This window comes from Felis catus, chromosome D3 (genome assembly GCF_018350175.1).
Source record: "Felis catus isolate Fca126 chromosome D3, F.catus_Fca126_mat1.0, whole genome shotgun sequence".
NCBI lineage: Eukaryota > Metazoa > Chordata > Mammalia > Carnivora > Felidae > Felis > Felis catus.
The window spans coordinates 53,772,713-53,785,538 of record NC_058379.1 but is presented as its reverse complement, the minus strand read 5'-3'; the positions used below and the strand labels follow the sequence as shown (position 1 = coordinate 53,785,538).

General features: G+C 41.2%; 1 protein-coding gene across 1 annotated transcript in view; it reads right to left on the bottom strand.

Annotated features, from left to right (window-relative positions):
• Window positions 1–791: 791 nt before the first annotated feature.
• MEP1B (meprin A subunit beta) overlaps window positions 792–12,826 on the bottom strand; it is a 28,409-nt gene continuing 16,374 nt past the window's right edge. The window contains exons 9-15 of the mRNA XM_023241859.2: window positions 12,398–12,550; window positions 10,121–10,336; window positions 7,815–8,258; window positions 6,141–6,320; window positions 3,822–3,948; window positions 2,984–3,188; window positions 792–964 (exon numbers count right to left, since the gene is read on the bottom strand). Coding sequence (XP_023097627.2) covers window positions 950–964; window positions 2,984–3,188; window positions 3,822–3,948; window positions 6,141–6,320; window positions 7,815–8,258; window positions 10,121–10,336; window positions 12,398–12,550 — 1,340 coding nt within the window. The 3' untranslated portion in view covers window positions 792–949. The remainder of the gene's footprint in view (window positions 965–2,983; window positions 3,189–3,821; window positions 3,949–6,140; window positions 6,321–7,814; window positions 8,259–10,120; window positions 10,337–12,397; window positions 12,551–12,826) is intronic.

Sequence of the window (12,826 nt, the reverse complement as noted above, 5' to 3'; positions counted from 1 at the left end):
GGGCTCTTCACTGACAGCACAGAGCCTGCTTGGATTATCTCTCTCCCTCTCTCTGCCCTTCCCTCCCCGTCAAAATAAATAAATAAACATCAAAAAGCAGAAGAGGGCTCCTGGGTGGCTCAGTCAGTTAATCATCCAACTCCTGATTTAGGCTCAGGTCATGATCTCATGGTTTGTGAATTTGAACCCCTAGTCAGGCTTTGTGCTGACAACTCAGAGCTTGGAGCCTGCTTTGGATTCTATGTCTCCTTCTCTCTCTGCCCCATCCCCACTCACACTCTGTCCCTCTCTCTCTCAAAAATAAATAATAAAACATTAAAAAATTTTTTTCTAAAAAGGAGAAGAAGAATATAGAAGCTCTTGAGATCCAGAACTTGGAGAACCCACTGTTCTAGGAGTCAAAAGTTTTCTTGTTGATCACAGTTGCATGTTCAAACAAATTCTAAACCCAGCTCACATACTGAAGGGCCAACGTAAGAAAACAAGAGAGTGGCGAGCTTTGGCAAGAGGGAAAGGGAGCTGCCCTACCACCCCTCCCTATCCTGGGACAGGACGACACAGAAAAGTTGAGGTTGCACGTGGAAGATCATTCCCATCGGGTGTTTCCAGTGGGCTCCTAGGCAATCACTCATGAGGCCACTACACTTGCCCCCCCTCCCCCCCGGGAATGATCAGGAATTTGGAAAGCTATCTCTGTTTGTTGTGCTCCTTTTTGTGGATATTATTATACTTCCAGAGGAGCCTGAGTTAATTCCCCTCTTTGAAAAACAAAAACACAAACATGTCACCAGTTAGACTTTTAACAAAATAGTGATTTATAGTATGTCCAGCTATTTACAGAGAAGATCCATTTACAGAAGAACAAGGCAGTTGTAATATATTCTAGGTGAAATCCGTGATGAAGAATCCTTTGTAATTTCATTTGCTGGCCATATTGTTGAGTTAATCTTCAAAATGCATGCTGCTAAAAAGGGAAAGAGCAATTGATGATTTAATTTTTAAATTTAAAGACTGCCATTTAAATGAATCACAAGTCTAATTTTTAAATGAAGTGCCATCAACTGGCTCCTGGCATCCGCCCAGCTGGTGGACTGCCCCAGCCTAGTCTCCAGGCAGACGCACTGGCCTGGCCTGCTCATATAATTCAGATACTAAAACATTAAGAGGAGCACACAGTGCAGCCTCAGAAAGAAGGGCATTCTGTCTGGAGACCTAAACTAGATCTGGAGGTTCTGTTATCAGTGAATTCACTGTAGAAATGCCTAGACTGAGGAAAATATAAGTTGATTTCTTGCTCTTGGGAATACGGTGGTCAGGGGTGTGTGTGTGTGTGTGTGTGTGTGTGTGTTTACTTAATGGCCCTACCATGACCCAATTACTCTGATAATTTTCCCCTTTCTTGATTTAACTTCCTTCTTTCTTTCTCTTCTCTTTATCATTTTCTTTAACTCCTTCCAATTTTTGCTTCATAAATCCGCCCTTATAACACCACTTATATTTTCCAGTTTCCAAAAGAATAACATGGTGGTCCCATCCACCAGCTACCGTGTCCTCTCTTTTCTAACCACGACTCTAATTTTCACGTGCATCCCTACTGGCCCAGTGTACCATGCCTGCAGGTGCAGCTTCCACCAGGTTGGCCTACTAGGTCATTGGCCAATCTGTCCCTTCTATTTTGAGTCATAAAGTAAGCTGGAAATACATGTCTGAAAAGCAAACACAGCAAAACACCTGTATACATTTTAAGTATTTTTCTAATAAGCTTGTGAAATAATCGGGCCATTGCTTTACTATTAGCTTTAAACACTTCCTGACGTTGAGGAAATGTGACAGCCATGTATAGAATAAAACTGTATGCTTTCCGTTCCTTATCATTGTCCATCTTTTACCTAACTTTGCAAATTTAGTGTCTCAACACCAATTTTTCCACTTCAAAAAGTCATAGTCTTAAAACAGTATGTCTTCAATAACCATTTTTCTGATTATGGGGCAACCCCCATCCAATGGTTGTTGATGAGGGAGAGTACAACAGCCTGGCCCCCTTGCCTAAATTCAGGACACTATCCCAGCTCCAGAGCCCCTCATAGCAGGGCCGAGGCCTCAAGTGCAAGGTCACCACAGTGCAATCTCACCCTCTGCCCTGTCCAGCTTCTCTCACTCTGTTACTCCTTTACTCTGTGTTGCTGGGAGCACTGTCTCCCGGGGAATCCAATCTGAGACCTACAAGAGGCTATTGACATTTTAGAGACCTTCTGAGGCAAGACTTTAAACCCTCTACTTGAAAATCTGGACTCACTTCGGTGGCTCAGTCGGTTAAGCATCTGACTTCGGCTCAGGTCATGATCTCATGGTTCATGGGTTCAAGCCCCACATTGGGCTCTGTGCTGACAGCTCAGAGCCTGGAGCCTGCTTCAGATTCTGTGTCTCCCTTTCTCTCTCTGCCACTCGCCTGCTCATGCCCTCTCTATCTCAAAAATGAATAAACATTAAAAAATTTTTAATAACATCTGGCCTCAAGGTTAGTTACTGCACATGAAGCCAGAATGAATTGGAACGTTTTTTTAATGGAAAAGCATCAAACATGCCAGCACTCCCTTCCAACAAACCTGAGCTCAATCACCCCTGAAATACCTTCAGCACAAAAACACTTATCACCTGTCACCTCTAACAGGAAGGTTGGAACTTATGGCAAAATCAGTTTTGCCTCTCAGAAGGGTCACAGACCCTCATCCCAGAAAAAATGTACAACCAGAACCAATTTTAGATACAAGTCCAGGAGGATATAAACTCCTCCCCCAAAGCCTTCATGGACTCCAAGAACCATAGACTTATAGCGAAGGTAACAGGAATGTATAGTTTCAAAGCTGTTATCCAACATAGGGAATAAAGAGATTTTTTTTTAAAGTATGTAAGAAAGCCCTAATTCTTCTGCATATGATTTCATCAGTAGGTTTTGAATAACCAAATACCAGGCTCAACTTACATTTTCCAGAGTCATGTCTGTTGTATTTGAAGTTGTCCTCCTACGATATCTCTTCCTGGTACAATAGACACTGACGAGGGTGACTATCAGCATCAGGGCAAACACAGCAACGGTAGAAGATGCAGCGATGACAATGGTATCCTGGGTGGAGCCTCTCCTCTCGCACCTTTCGCCCAGGAACCACCAGTCTTCCCCTGACAGACACCTGCACGTCGGAACGTGACCCAGAGTTATGAGTTGATATTTCAGTCTGAAAATCTTCGCCATTAAGGGTGCGGCTCAACATTCGGGTCATTGGCATATGGAACTCAACTGGAGGGGAATGGATAGACTAGCTCCAGAGGGCCAGGCAAGGCCAGTGGCAAAGACATGGAATCACTGCTCATCTGGTACTCAAAATAGTGGCTCTGAGGTAGGAAAGGAAGGTGATGTAGGTAACAGAGAAAATTTGGTTCTCAGTGTTTCAGTCCCTTAACCTCCCCCCCATACCTCTTGGCCAAACTCATCCCAGAACTTCTGAGAACAATCTCCATCTAAAAAATAGTGACAGTCACACTTTACCACACAAGACTGTTGTGAGGACTTAATAAGGTTTATAACACATGAGGACTTTTTCAGGCAATTACAATACAATGTACTATTTCTTCATAAATAATTTTATTCTTCTTGTGGCTATCCAAAGTCCCAAATGGAGACCAAAAAATAAATATCCCATGAATGGCTTTGAGATGAGAATCAACTGATTTCACTCACAGAAAATATCAGTATCTAATCCTATATTGTGTAAATGATAACATTTCTAACAGAATGGGGAGATCTTGTCCAAGTGACCCCTTACCTGCACTCGGCCTTGCCATTTCGGACAACGCAGATGCCGTCGTTCTCACATTTGAAGTTTGTGCAGAGGTCATTGATGTTAGAGGTTGGGATTGGTGGAATTTGTGTAGAATTAAGGTGGGATATGTCTAAGGAGGGCAGAGGGAGAGCATGGACGGACATCAGTTTGACTTTAATAAGCATTTGATCCTTAAGTTTCAAAATAGATGCTTAGGTTTCCCAGCCAGTAAAATAATTAATAGGTAGAAATCTAGATACAGACAGGAACTGGACCAGCCTTTGGGGTCATCAACTGAACCACATGCTTACCTGAGCTTGGGCTTGCTTGAGCTAGAAAGTGTCTAAGCCCTTATAATCCACCCTCAAGGGACAGACATGAAGATAAAGCACAGAAATGCAAGGTGACTGATGGGCTTGCCCAAGGTCACAGGATTCTTGCTCAGGGAGAGCAAGTTGGTGGATATCTGACACAAGCTACCAGGCCCCCCTAACAACCAGGGCTCTGATGCTTGTAGTGTTTTCTATTGCTTCTCATCCAAACAGTGTTGAACCGAGGTGATGAACATGTGACTTTTTCTCTGCTACATAAAAGTAGCAGTTGTTTGTCCCTCAACAAAGTTATTCTTTTTTTTTTTAATTTTTAATGACTTTATTTATTTATTTTTTAACATTTATTCATTTTTTTGAGAGACAGAGTGCTAGTGGGGGAGGGGCAGAGGGAGACACAGAATCCAAAGCAGGTTCCAGGCTCCGAGCTGTTAGCACAGAGCCTGACGTGGGGCTTGAACTCATGAACCGTGAGATCATGACCTGACCTGAAGTCAGATGCCCAACCGACTGAGCCACCCAGGCACCCCAAAGATTTTATTTTTTTAATGTTAATTTATTTTTGAGAGAGTGTAAGTGGCAGAGGGACAGAAAGAGAGGAGGACAGAGGATCTGAAGTGGGCTCTGTGCCCACAGCAGCAAACCTGATACAGGGCTCGAACTCACAAACCGTGAGATCATGACCTGAGCCAAAGTTGGAAGCTCAACCAACTCAGCCACCCAGAGGTGCCCCTAAAAGATTTTATTTTTAAGTAACCTCTATATCCAACATGGGGCTTGAACTTACAACTCCAAGATCGAGCGTTGTATGCTCTACCAACTGAGCCAGCTAGACACCCTGCAGGAAAGTTATTCTTGAATAATTTTTTCCAAGAAGTATCATCTAGATTTACTCTAATTGGCACTGACATAAAAATTTCATGGGTTTTGGGGCAGCTGAGTGGCTCAGTCAGTTAAGCATCCAACTCTTCTTTTTTTTTTTTAATGTTTGTTTATTTATTTATTTATTTATTTATTTAGAGAGTACTCATGTGGGCAGGGGTGGGGCAGAGAGAGGGAGAGAGAGAGAAAACCAAGAGTCTCCACATTCTCACAACTGTGAGATCATGACCTGAGCCAAAATCAAGAGTCAGACGCTCAACTGACAGAACCACCCAGGTGCCTCTACTATCCAACTCTTGGTACCAGCTCAGCTCATGAATCTCGCAGTCGTGAGATAAAGCCCTGCATTGGGCTCCATGCTGAGTGTGGAGCCAGCTTGGAATTCTCTCTTTCCCTCTCTCTGTGCCCCTCTCCCTGCTTATGCTCACGCGCTCTCTCTCTTAAATAAACTAAAAAAATATTTCATGGATTTTAATTGCACCACCTTTCATCACAAACAAGATTCTGATTTACAGAGCTGTAAGAGGGTCTTTAATAGTAAATGACTTAAAATTGTGCTACATGAAACACGGAAACCACCAGTATTCCTGAAAAATGTATTTACTAGCTGCCGCGGGTAAGAAATTTAAAAGACAATAGATTAATGCTATTACTGACAAAATATATATGTGTATGCTTATATATGATACATAAAATATACATTTGTGTGCTCATATATATATATATGTATGAATATATATTTGAAAGACACAATAGAGACAGTTCATTTCCAGTTTCATTTCATGTGCTTGTGTGATATTTCTATTTCTGGAATCTTAGAGTATAATTTAGGGTATAGTAGCTATACTTTAACTTGTTTCTAGAGAAAATTTCTGTCCTAATTTTCCATTGCTCCATGTAGTGGTAATTAAATTCTTTATCCTGGAATGGTCACTGTTTTTATTTAAATTACTTTCCTATTGTTAATAATTTATGCCAGAAAAAAAACCTCCCACTCATGCCCATTTACTCCTATACCTAAAAATGGAACCCAGAAGAACGCAGTCAATAATCAATGGCCACGACAACAACAACAAAAATAGCTTGTATAAAACTATTTTTGCTGACATACCTTCCACGGTCAGTAGGATATAAACATCATCTCCTTTTATAAAATCTCTGCTTTTCAGCCTCTTGTAGGTTATAAAGGCAGCGGTTCCAAAGCCCATACCTCTTCTAAACTCCGTTCCATTAGGGAAAAAAGCCACTAATCCCACTTTGGATGGCCTGTCCCAAAAATAGTTTCCATTATCTGAAAAAGCAATTTATATTAATGGATTGTGTTTAGCATCATCATAGCTTTTTGTGGTAGGAAAGAACGGGCAATGTGAAACGCAATTAGGATAGAGCTCAAAATAATTAAATGATGCTATTGACCTGTGATGTATTCTCTGGCAAGTCACTGAAGCTTGTTCATTTATACTGTCCTAAAGAAAATGAGATTGCCTAGTAAGGAGGAGCACATTCTGGAATCTGAGTGGAGAGATACCAAAAGTTTCCTAGATGCGGTGTCACACCTATACTTCCTGACCAGTATAGAAACTCCCTCCCCATTAAAATCATTTCTCAGTGGCCTCGAGTCATAGGTGGTCCTTTTAACTAAGTTGAATCAATACGTTTCTGAGAGAGGTTTTTTTTAATTGTATTTTTTAAGTAATCTCTACAATGTGGGGTTCAAACTCATGACCACGAGATTAAGAGTCACATGCTCTACCGACTGAGCCAGCCAGGTGTCCGGAGAGAGTTTTGAATATTAACATAGAACAATTCATCTCATTAACTGAATTATTCACCTAACAGCAAAGTCCTTCTAGAAGACAGTGAGAAGCACTGCTTCTGGGGAAAGGTGATGACCCACCCAACTTTGAGCCATTTTCAATGTCATTCAGGCAAAAATGCTTTGGGAAAAAAAAAGTGAAGAAATCTGAGCATCAAGTTCCTACAATCCTCTTTGTGAATATTTTTTTTTTCCTAACAAATTAATGTTTTTTTTTTCCTATGTCATATAGGTACATTTTTTTTTTCATATATAGAATTCAGATTTGGCAATAATAGTCACCTTGCCATAATTTCATTTTTTATTAGGCTCCCAGAAGGCAAAGGATTATTAAAATTAGAAATGTGATCTTGCCTTCTGGGAGCTGTTCCTTTTTGAGACTGAAAAGATGGGGAATGATGTCACCATTGGCGAGCTCTCCAGAATTCTTTAGTAAGAAATTATGATCCATTCTCACAGCCTTCCCAACACTCCAGGAGCTCAACATCTTTCCTCTCATCAGAAACCATCCCCTTCTACAAGAGCTGAATTTTGTCTGACAGTCCCAGTGGCGAGGGGTGGTTACTATTACTGCCCCAGTTTTACTGCTGAGGAAACTGAGGCTCCAAAAGACTATTTAATCAACATCACATAGCTAATGAGAAGCAAACCTTGGATTTTAACCGAGGCATGCCAGACTGCAAAACCAACACTCCTTGGACAACTGGAATTCAGGTATGATCAATTGCCAGGAATAGTCAGTGTCTTCTCTATTTTTCAGAGACATTGCCTCTTGACATTCTTCACAGTGGCCTGCCTGGGGTACTCTGTCCACACCTGCTGAAGCCCTTCCCTTCAATGTCTTGTGTTCCTAAAATCTGGGGCTCAGAAATCCCTAAGTACCTGACTGTGCAGTCTCTCATTCCCAAATTGTCCATCCCTCCTAGACAAATGACCGTGTATTAGCAGTAAAGGAAATAAGTCACGAACCGGTGGTCATAAATGGGTCTGTAGTTATACTCCGCTGGTTGGACATACGCTGTCGAATGTCAGGATTTTGATCCAAGAGTGTCATCGTGGCTTGTTGCCAAGGACATGGCCATTGTAATTGATCATCATTGGCTCCAGAGATCAAGTGGAAATATATTCCTGCGTTAGTTGAATGATTCAGATTCAACTGAATCTGGAAGGCATAACCTTTAGAAGAATAAAATGGGGGGCTATATATAGTTTCATTCGAGCTGCCAATAATCTGTGTGAAATTCTTTATATGCCAGATATGATGAGGGCACTGTGTTTCTGAAAGATTGATGTCATCAAGAGACAGGCCACCCAATGATGCACCAGTGCCTCTGACCCCTCCAAACACCACTCTAAATTTGTTGGTCACTTTCAATGTCACATGGTAAAGTTGCCAGCTTCCAATGGGTATATCTGCAAAAGAGACATTATTATTTCAAAGAAGACAAAGGACTACGAATCATGTGCAAATCAACATTAGAGTTTTAACCTTCGCAGGACAGATTATCATCCTAGAGCTATTGGTTCCTACAGGTCTGCAGTGTGTTTTTCTCACTTCTCCAGCCCAAGCCCATTCACTTCAAGGCATTTCTGTGGGGTCAAACTGCTCCCTGGAATATCTGGATGTTTATCTGCTTGTTTCTCAGGTAGTCACCTGTGTCCAGCGAAGGGTAAGCAAACACCAACATCTAACTTATGAGTATTCCATGCCCTATATAGGAGTTGTCTCCCATTATATGTTAGTTAAAACTGATATCTACACTGTGCCCAGGATTCCTGGGATACTGAACCAAAGCCTTATTTAACGTATTTATAGTTTGAAATACTTCCTTCACATGCCCAACTTTCAGCCAGTGTTTTGGCAGTATTACACAGAAATCCACCCAACCCTAGAAAGCCCACACCCACAATTGAGTCCTTAGATCATTTACCAGTGACTCAACATTATAAATATTTAGTATTTGATAGCATCAGCCTTCTCCCCGGTGCATACTTCCCCCTTCGCTATCATCCCCTACCCTTAGCTAGCAGCACAGGCTATGTTATCTTGTCTTATTTTCTTACATCACATGCCCAAATAAGGAGCGATACATTTAAAAAATTTCAGAAGCCCCCAAGTAGAGAAAACAGCTCAGGAATTCATGTCGAACTGGTAGTTCACACGATGACTTCAAACTTAAACGTACTGGCACTTAATGTGAAGCACAATTATGTGAAAATAAGACAGATATATCCAAATTACAGAAAATGCTATTGTCCATGGATAGACTCTGGATTGAACAAAAATCTTCCGCAAGAGATTCCACTTCATTACTATCAGTACTGTTCATTTAAATTCTGTTAAATTCTTTCTCATAAGCAAGTTTCTTAAGTACCCTTTGTGCTATTGATTGTTAGTGATAACACCCACCCACAGATTGTTAATGGAAAGGATTAAATATATACTATATATAATGTGTATATATATATGTGAGTTATATATGGAATTGTACAGTATATATAATTATGTTATATATGTACAGCATGTGATATACACATATATGTATATGTTTATATAAAATGATATTAAGACCCTATTGTAGGTGTTCACAAAAGAAAGTATCATCTGTGTTGCAGACTGTTTCCCATTGTTAAATGGGAGGAAAATGGTATGACACATAGCATAATGTAAATCGATTTTATAATAGGTTTTACTCAATTCATTCAAACCAAGTGGTCAATATGTGGAGAGACAGTGATAGAGTTGGCAGCCCACGGCCCCTCCCTTCCTGAAATTTCTTAACCATCTGCTTTTAAAGTTGGTCAACATGACCCATCTCTCTGCCACATGATTGGAATGAGTGTTGCTTTCTCTTCGCTCAGGAATTACTCTAGAAGTTGCACTTAACCCAAATCATAACAATTAGAATTCTTCACTGTTTTTTTTTTTTTCAAGCTAGAAATTAGAGGAAGTGTCCCTTTTCCAGGCTAATGGCACATTTGATTAACTGTAAGCTGGGAAGTAAAATACCCAAAGCACCAGTTTTGTGGACCGGGCCCATCTGACATAACATGAGAGGTCTCCAACCATGTTCAGGGACAGGTCCAGTCCTGCCTGAGGCCAGTTCCTTCCTCGTTCATCCCACAATTCCTTTACATTCAGTAATTCTTCCCATTTTGCCTAGTTTTCATTATATTTGTATCACTAGCCAAGAACGGACCTCCTCAGTGCTAGAGACTTAAAGAATTAAGATGGCCTTATCTGGACTCAGACAATAAGAATGTCAATATTGTACCTTTTATTTCTTCCACAAGCGTTAGAGTACCATTCACGTTGTCTGCAGAATACTCCCTGATGTAGATGTTCAGTTGGTCGTTTTCACTTCCACTGTTATATAAATAAAACTGCAAGCACTGAAATCCTCTTTTAGGGTAGAATGTTCTACTTTCCAGTACTGCTGTGGCCCCCACACTTACAGAGCTACTGTTGAAATGCATGAAGAAACCAGAACCTGTTATGAAAACAAAAGCAGAATTGAGAGAAAACAGATACTAGATATAGGAATGCACGTCTTGTGGGCACAGTAGTTCCCCTCAGTACCCGCTGTGTGTAAAACACTATATTGGGCATTTAAATGCAGCTCCAGGAGCAGGCAGTTTCTAAAAGAGACATTAGGCCACCTTTTTTCCATACTATAGCTTTCAAAATCAGAAAAAAGTGTCACCTACTTCGTCTAGTCTCTTTCTCTCTCTCTCTCTCTCTCTCTCTCTCTTTCTCCCTCTCTCCTTTCTTTTCTCCTTCCTCTGGCCTATGGAGGACCACTACCCACTATCCAAATCTGCATTTTATTTTATTTTATTTTATTTTATTTTTTAACATTTTTATTTATTTTTTGAGAGACAGAGACAGAGCTCAAGGGGGCGAGGGGCAGAGAGCGAGAAGGAGACACAGTATCTGAAGCAGGCTCCAGGCTCTGAGCAAGTGGTCAGCACAGAGCCTGATGTGAGGCTCGAACCCACAAACTGTGAGATCATGACCCAAGCTGAAGTCAGACGCTTAACCAACTGAACCACCCAGGTGCCCCTGCATTTTATTTTATTTTTAGTGTTTATTTATTTTGAGAGAGAGACAAAAAGAGTGTGAGCATGAGTGTGGGAGGGGCAGAGAGAGAGGGAGAGAGAATCCCAAGCAGGCTCATGCTGTCAGAGTAGAGCCCAATGCAGGGCTTGATCCCACAAATGGTGAGATCACAACCTGAGCTGAAATCAAGAGTCAGACACTTAACCCACTGAGCCACCCAAGTGCCCCCTAATCTGCATTTTAAAAGAAAATTGTATCTTTATTGATGTATATTTGACATATAGCATGGTGCAAATTTAAGGTGTACAAGATGTTAATTTGACACATTTATATATTATAAGATGACTGCTACTATAGCAATAATTAACAACCCCTAACATGTCACATAATTATTATCCCTTTTTTGTTGTAAGAATAATTAAGTTCTAGGGCGCCTGGGTGGCGCAGTCGGTTAAGCGTCCGACTTCAGCCAGGTCACGATCTCGCGGTCCGTGAGTTCGAGCCCCGCGTCAGGCTCTGGGCTGAGGGCTCGGAGCCCGGAGCCTGTTTCCAATTCTGTGTCTCCCTCTCTCTCTGCCCCTCCGCCGTTCATGCTCTGTCTCTCTCTGTCCCAAAAATAAATAAAAACGTTGAAAAAAATTAAAAAAAAAAAAAAGAATAATTAAGTTCTAGTTGTTAATAATGATTAGCATATAATATTCCTGTCTATAGTCACTACACTGTGCATTAGACTTCCAGGGCTTATTATTACTGATTGCAAGTTTGTACCCTTAACATCTGTCTTCTCCGCCGTCCCCCCCCACCCCACCCCACCATCCTCCAAGAAAGAAAAAGAAAAAGAAAAACACTTTTTGCTGTTAGGGACCTCAACCACTGCCTAGACTGGCTGAGCTCTCATGCAATGACCCTAAGTTTTGAAGTCTAGTTTTACATCTTTATTGCCAGAAGTGAGCAAATAAATAAAAATTGAGTACTTGTAGCCAAATAAATGACTATTTAATTTAAAACAAAATTATTATGGAAAAAGATACTCATCTGAAAAAAATTAAATCAATTGTACTTTGACTCTTCATTTTAAGGATTCTTGTAACAGGAGCATGTAATCACAACCAGCTGGAATTCTGAAAGTGATTAATTCACAACATTGTGCCGTTGACTGCAAGCTTGTATCTGGCAAGCTTTGAGAAAACCACCCCACTGCCCTGTAGATAAGAGTCTTTCCGGGAGATACTGTCCCCTCCTGCTGTGGGCACGTATAGGTAGAGAGGCTTCACAGAGCCCAATTCTGACTCACAGAAAGACAAGTCAGAGAGTAAAAGCAAAGAAATGAACCATGTCCTTACAAGGCACAGAACTGTTTCCGTAGTAGCAACTGAATGGGTTATCATTAATAGTTCAGATAGAAATTAGAGACAAAATCCCAGTCTTTCACGGCCAAGGAAAAGACTGGAGCCACCAAGTGTAAAATCTAGAAGTATCTCACTCCTGTTACCTTTGCACTGGCCCATGTTGGAGTGATCGCTCTCTGGGCCCCTGGGGACCTGGGAAGTCCGTTGCCAGTCAGCACTGTCACCTGAACTTTGAATCATACCGCACACGTTTTCCAGTTCAAAGTTGCACGAGTCCAGAAAGCTCAAGGAAGAGGCTACAAAAGCAAAAACAAACAAACAAACAAACCACACACACACACACACACACACACACACACACACACAGTTATCGACACTCCTACAACGTGATAATCCAGGTAATAAAAACTGTCATGGAAGTACTGGGAATGCCAGGATGGCGTTAAAGGGAACACCTCGCTGATTCTGGAACGTGAGTCTACACTCTTCTCGTTACCCAGATTTTTAAACAGCAACCCAGATTATAAAATCCCATTGATATGATGGCTCCTTCTTTGAAAATCGACATGGCG